This window comes from Nicotiana attenuata, unplaced genomic scaffold (genome assembly GCF_001879085.1).
Source record: "Nicotiana attenuata strain UT unplaced genomic scaffold, NIATTr2, whole genome shotgun sequence".
NCBI classification, from domain to species: domain Eukaryota; kingdom Viridiplantae; phylum Streptophyta; class Magnoliopsida; order Solanales; family Solanaceae; genus Nicotiana; species Nicotiana attenuata.
Genome location: NW_017671448.1, coordinates 27,683 through 34,890, shown reverse-complemented (window position 1 = coordinate 34,890; position 7,208 = coordinate 27,683). Strand labels below are relative to the sequence as shown.

General features: G+C 36.9%; 1 protein-coding gene across 2 annotated transcripts; it reads left to right on the top strand.

The window, feature by feature from the left end:
* Positions 1-1,284: 1,284 nt before the first annotated feature.
* Positions 1,285-6,931, top strand: LOC109208356 (pre-rRNA-processing protein TSR2 homolog). 2 transcript variants are annotated; one of them, XM_019371460.1, is made up of 5 exons: positions 1,285-1,536; positions 2,640-2,895; positions 3,238-3,326; positions 4,711-4,824; positions 6,398-6,931. In XM_019371460.1, the coding sequence occupies exons 2-5, from the start codon at positions 2,697-2,699 to the stop codon at positions 6,605-6,607; spliced, it is 612 nt and encodes a 203-aa protein (XP_019227005.1). In that variant the 5' UTR covers positions 1,285-1,536; positions 2,640-2,696; the 3' UTR covers positions 6,608-6,931. The 2 variants fall into 2 exon arrangements, with proteins under 2 accessions (XP_019227005.1, XP_019227004.1); XM_019371459.1 differs by having other exon boundaries at positions 1,286-1,536; positions 2,696-2,895.
* The last annotated feature ends 277 nt before the right edge of the window (positions 6,932-7,208 follow it).

The window sequence follows — 7,208 nt, the reverse complement described above, 5'->3', positions numbered from 1 at the left end:
AGAAAGAAGAACAAGAAGATTAGAAAATGTTGTAATGATTTAGAAAACATACATTCGCATCTCTAAAAGCAAGATTGTCTATAAAACAACTACAAAAAAATGAAGGGGTTTACAGGATAGTCATAATCATTACACTGTTAATTTAAATTATTTTATCATCAAGACTGCATTACCAAAGAGTTTGGTTCACGGCCATGTACCCTCCTCAACCTATAAATGCATGTGTGCGGCATCCCATGGTTGGATGTAAAGTCAAACCGGATTGTGTCAACGACACTAGAGCCTGCAGATTATAAAACATTGAAAGTCTGAGCATTGCTCTTGTCAAGATCATATATGAACTCCGTCAAAAGGAACATCTTCTCGCTATCAGCTGCTAGATCAATCTCCTTTTTATCATGAAGCCATCCGGATATCCTGCAGTTCTTTGGAGCACTGGACCTATCGTAAGCAACACTCTGTTCAAAAATATCAGCATAACAGCAGATAACCAGAAATCTTCTTTGTGATTAGGTGGTGTCTGCGGAAGCTCCACCGGGTACCTGTTACCCAGGGGCGGAGCTAGCATAGCACTTGCGGGTTCGGCCGAACCCACTAACTTTGGTCCAAAATCTGTATTTGTGTTAAAAAATTCATTAAATATGTATACATTGTTAATTTAGAACCTAGTAACATAAACGAACTAGAATCCCGAACCCACAAGCTTCAAATTCTGGCTCCGCCTCTGCTGTTACCTCCCACCAGCACCCGATTACCTCCCACCAGCACAATTACCGAGTAACTCTGCCCACCCAGGCTTAGGTAGATGGGAAGAAATCACCTAGTGTTTGTCCTTACAGGATTTGAGCCCGGATCTCCAATGTTTTCACCCACTTTATTAACCGTTAGGCCACATCCTTAGGTGTCAGAGCACAAGAAATCATTCAACATATAGCAAGTTAATGATATAAATTGCTATATCATTCAACATATACCTTACCGAAGTGCCGAACGCCCGCCCCTACTCTCCCCAAATTCGAATTCAAAGCTTTAAAGTTTTCTAATGGTTGTCAATGATGGAATGGTGAGTGAGTGCAAGGTACGTGTGTGAAGGGGTGGAATGTGGAGAGAGAAACGTGGAGGAGTGGAATATACGTTAGAGTAATTTTAGGACATTAATTATTATCATTAATTCTTTTAAAATGTACATAAATAATAATTGAGTATATAAAATATAATTGTAGTAAAACTTAAGTAGGGAAAGTAATATAGTTTCATATAGGTAAAAATTCCATTCCCTAATCCCTTACCGTTAGGCTTAGTCGCTTAAAGGCAGGCAAGAAAAGGAAAAGCTACGCCTACGCCTACGGGCAGTATCAAAAAACCCCTTTCCCTATCTATTTTCTAACCTAGTTCAAAATTTTCAACTTTGCTTGGTTGCGGCGGCGGATTCACGAGTTACGACTCACGACTACAATAGCTTCACGACCTCGGTGACGGCGACTCCTCTCCTCTCCTCCGCGATTGCTTATTTGCTCATTGTTGACCTTCATTCAGGTTCATAACTTCTCCATTCTTCATTGTTGATCTTCATTCATGCGAGCTATAATCACATTTCTGAGTTAAGTTGCTTTTTAACTGAGCCGTTTGTTTCAATTTCTTTGTTCTTGTTGCTTACAACCTTGGTATGTATTGATACATGTCATTGATTAAACTGGAATTGGCAATCAAATTAGAATTTTCCTGATTAGGATGTTAAATTGTCTAGAAATGGTCATTGTGAAGGAGAAAAATCATTCATTGTCACTCTGTTTCTATCTTCTTGTTTGACATTTTCTTTCAAGTATGTCAATGATAATGCCAAGTTTATGTTTTATGACTTTTGCCCTTCTGAATTCAATTTCGGATCCCACCTTCAAATTCTTCTTTCCATTGTAATATTTGTTTTAGGCTCGTAATGCAGCCAGTGATGTTACCGGAAATAATTATTGATCAACTTTTTGGAATAAGTTTGTAGTCTTGACATTTACATGGAACGATCCGAAACCGTACTGAATCGTACCGAAACAAACAAGAAAATATCGAACCGTACCGAACTACTTTGGTACAGTATTTGGTATGCACAATTGATATATTGAATACCGAAGTACCGAACCGTAATTCATAAATACCGTACTGAAGTACCGAACGCCCACCCCTACTCTCCCCTATACAAAATATAGCATTAAGTAAAAATGGTAAAAGGGTTGAGCCTATTATCCATCGTGTTTTGAACCTTACGACACTTGTCTCGGAGATTTCTTAGTTAAAAAAGATGAGACACAAAAGAACTTGCTTTCTGATATGTGGTTCAATTAAATGTGACAAAAATGAATAGCTATTTTAGAGAATTTGAGTTGAAATTAGAAGGCAAAATAGTAAAAAATATGAAAAAGAAAGAAAGAAAAATAGAATTGATGAGAAGATAAATATATCATTTAATTTAGTGAGAGAAAAGTTTTATTCTATTAACTCATTAAATCCTACCTCGATCAAATTTAAGTAAAATATTAAATTTATAATATTTTATTACAAATTGTATAAATATAAATTACATATATTATATACTGATATAGTAGTACTATACATTTTTTGGGCCTTAAATATTTGGGGGGCCTAAGGCAAGACTTGTCTTACCCTATTGCCGCCCTTGCCTCTGTGCTGTTTTTTGGTTCAGAATGGACAACGGCAACGATGCCGCACCAGCTCAGCTGACGGCTGAGGCGGCTGCACAGTTACAGGAAGGCATCGGGTTGGTGCTAGGTAGATGGACTGCCCTTCAGATGGCTATCGAGAACGACTGGGGTGGCCGCGGCTCTCGTGAAAAGTCCAGTCAGCTCAATCTCGACATATTTTCCGCCTTCACAAATTCCAAAGGTAATTCTGCATATGATTAATACTCCCTCTGTTTCAATTTATGTGTTTTAGTTTTATCTTGTGTTTTTAAACATGACATGTTATTCAGATTTTCATCAAGTGTAAAATGGAAATGTTGAAATTTAAAACTTACGTACTAAATATTAAAAGAGGCAACTTTTTTGAATCAAACTAAAAAGAGAAGCAACACCTCAATTGAAATGGAGGGAGTTACATATTTAAGCCATTCCCAGCTGCTAATATCCTTTGTTTTCTACTTATTTTATTTTATTTTATTGTATTTGATTAAAATTTTGTTTTTCTATTGTTTTTGTGGGTTCCTCATTGTTTTTCATTATGCAGAAAAAGTATATATGGATGATATAGAGGAGATTCTAGATGAGTTCATGTTGTCTCTAAATACTGAAGTCAATGATGGCAGTCTTGAGGAGGTACGGTGCCACTCCTTGCCCTGTAATCCCTAATTCTCTATCATCTTTGTTTGCTGTGTTAGGGCTACATAAAATATTCGTGGGAATGATTTCATAGACAATGAAATTAAGTGGAGCAGTTTTTATGCCTGTGTTTGGAAAACTTCAAACAAACTCCTCATAAACGCTTTCTTTCGAAAAGTAAGCACTTCTAATTTTCCAGAAACTTAATCAGGCTTTGAAGTACATCTCATCCGATTTGAAATAATTCAACAAGTATATGCTGTGTGCTAACTTCTGGCGTGATTCAAGTGTGTAAATTCTCCAGATTGTCCTGGTATTTATATTGTAGCACTAAGTCATTAAAAAAAAGTTGGGGTCTCAGTAAAGGTTTTTGTCGTTATCAATCAAATATGTTTACTCTGCTGCTATTCTCCCCTTTTGGTTATGCTGAAGGTTATGATGTTGCATTTGACCACACTTTCAAACTTAATTCTTTTGGTGAATCTGAAAGAGAAGGCTAATCAGCATTTTGTGTTCGGCCAAAACAGGAAGCTAGGAATATGGATTACTTTTGTGAAAAAAAAAAAGAATATTACATTAATAGTATATACTGATATAAGTTCAATTTGGAATTGATCGCATGACCAGCGTCCTCTTTAAAACCAATCTTTATTGCTGCCCTGGTGCTTTGTTTCATACAACCAAACTGTCCATTTCAATTGGGAGTATCAAGGTGACTTAAGAACTATATCTTAAATTCAGTGCCTTTACCTCATTTAATTGATAAAAAATACGAGATAAACGTCCACAAAATATCATCATGTGTTATTAACTTTTTCTACCTGTAATAATAAAGCTTAGAAGGCTTAGTAATAACTTGCTACGGATATCTCATTGGAAGATATAAATGAATTATGGGAATCAATTGATAGTTAGTCCACAACTTGAAGAAGGATGTTTGTGGTTTGCCCTCCCCTTTGTGGTACTCCGCCTCCCTACAGGCAGCCATTTCCCAGTTCTCCTTAGTTCTGTCCCATTCTCTCTTCTTCATTTTTCTGGGATGAGAATTTCTGTCCCATTCTCTTTGCTGCCATCCGCTAACCTTTGTTCAAGGAAGCATCATGCGAACAAAAAAGATCAGGAAACCGTCAGTGGTGTTTTCTTTGCTATTTTCTTTTTGTTGTTGTTATCTTGAATTTTGACCAAACTGTTGTACTGTTCCTGTTAGGGAGAAGTACAATTTTAGAATATAAGAACTAAAATGGTAATTTACCCTTTCTAAATTATGTTGTTTACAGTGGTTAGAAAATTTATTGTTCGTGTAATCATGCATTTCTGTAAGGCTTTGGAGTCAGATATGATGTATGCTTCCCTAACAAATAATATTGATGTTTTCTTTCAGGTAGCAGAAAAAATGATGTTTATGCATGAAGAGTGTCTGGAAGGCAATTTCAATTCAATCAAACTGCTAAGAGAAACAAATGTTGGAAGGAGACCTGCCACTTATGTCAGACAAGTAAGCATCCCCTTTGTTATAGGCAGTATATGTTTTTTCCTCTGTGATCGTTAGAAATTTTTTCTGTTGATAGTCACCTACTACTTCAATGTATCCTATCATATGCATTACAAAAAGTGATGAAGAAGAACTAGTATGTTGGATGAGTTACTTGTGTGGAAGTAATATAGGCCTTAATTCATATTTATTACAAATGATGCTTGGGTAAATCAGGTATTCGATAATGGTAACTGTATGAGATGAAGGTAATTATGCATGGTGTACTTTTGCTAATTGTTCCAAGGAAATAGGAACTTGAGAAGAATGAGAAGACCTAATATATTCAACCGTTTATAAGATAACAAGCATAAAGCTGGATTATCCCTTCGGGGATGCCGAATTGGTTTGGAGGGTGGTCATCCATACAGATGACCTGGGATCGATCCCCCCTCAATGCCTTATGGGTCGAGTCTGTCGCACAGGGCTTGCCTAGTGCGGTTTACATTCCTTGTGTAGTTTGCAGGCTATTACACAGTGGGGGATTTATCCAGTGCGCACAGAGTGCTCACCCGAAGGGCAGAGGCTGTAGCGGAATGGTTGGTAGGAGGTGCATGTTACTGAAACGTGCTAGTATATCAATTAATCAACCACTCTTCAATCCTAAATTAGTTAGGGTTCACTATATGAGTTCTTTTTGATAAGTAAGGTAATCATTTTGTTCACTAAATGTATAAGCAACAGTAGGAAGATTTTGAATGTGTACTGTACAAAAGAGGCAAAAACTCCATTCCTTATCTCATTCAGGATAAGGAGCTGAGAAATTGTAGCTGTGTCTACATCATATATATTGGCCTTTTGCACCACAAAATAAGCAAGTATGAACATCTGCATTTAAGTTAAGGACAGTCTCCCTTTTCCCTTCGAAGTGTCTTTGGTTTTTTCACTCGGTTTGTGAATATTATATTCTTGATCAAAAAAATCTTTGGTTTCTTTCACCAGCCAGCAAATACATATCCATTTTCCTTTGAAGTATCGTTGGTTAAGCCACCGCTGTGGGCAATTAAAAGGATTGGAAAGGATGCATGCTCTAGTCTGTTCATAGTTTGTGTTTGAACTACTTGTTGCATGGAAACTTTCACCAGCCAGCAAATACATATCCATTTTCCTTTGAAGTATCGTTGGTTAAGCCACCGCTGTGGGCAATTAAAAGGATTGGAAAGGATGCATGCTCTAGTCTGTTCATAGTTTGTGTTTGAACTACTTGTTGCATGGAAACTTTGTTGTAATATTTCTACTTGTTATTTTATTAGTCGAGAGTTTTTCCCTGATGGCCTTGTTCATGAATTCTACTTAAGTGATTCTTGAGGAATTCTATAAAATATCTTGAACTTGTATTATTTTTAGCAGCCCCAAACCGTTAAATTCCCCAGGTTGATGCTGTTGATATATTGACTAATATAAACCCCAAGGGAAAAGTGCCCTAAATTGAAACTGTTGCTCTTGAATTTTGCCCCCCGTGATGCTCTTTTTTGTAATTGGAGAATGTTGTCCAGTGATAATTTGTTTTATTGCTTACTTTTGCAAAACTTTCCAGGATGCTACTGATGACGACGACAGTAGTGATGACGGCAATGAAAACTTGGGTAACAATTCATCAGATATGGCAATTGATTCTGTGGGAACACAGTCAAATTTGGGCCAGGGTATGGTAGTTGATGAGCCTGTGACGAAGCAGCCAGCTGAAGTGGACGAGGACGGGTGGACGAAAGTAGCTACTAGGCGTAACAAAGGTAGACGGAATTAAAGCACTACTACAGCCCATGGAGTATACAAAATTTCGTTCCCTATACCTTAAAATGAAGAAAGCTTGGTATGTTGGTGAACTATTATTTTAATAGTTGTAATTATCGGCGATTGTAATTTGGTTTTGCTTCCTCGTGCCTTGATGAATTCTCCGCCCAATTATCGTCAAAGGCTCTGAGACGGTATTTTTGCTAGTTGTAACAATGAAATTTGTAGTTGAGTTACTGGAGCCTCGTTGATATTCCTTAATGCGCCTTACCTTTTTTTTGGGGGTGAAGTAAGGCATCAATACTTGATCTAAATTAAGTAAAACAACATTATTGTAGTCCCTCACTATGTTCCATATAAATAACTATCAACTTAATTGTCAAACCAATGATATAATAGTGCTCTGTGTTTTGTCCTCCCCTAGTCCAGGCGGACACACACAATGATGTACGTAACACGTACAATAGCCCTTTGATTAGGCAATAAACTTTGTCATAAATGATTGTAGAATTTCTACTTTTTTCAATTAATTAAGTGATTTGTCTAGTAAATGATTAAATAATCAATCCTCGTCTTACAATTTGTTGTTAGCAGTTGAAAAAACTATACGACAT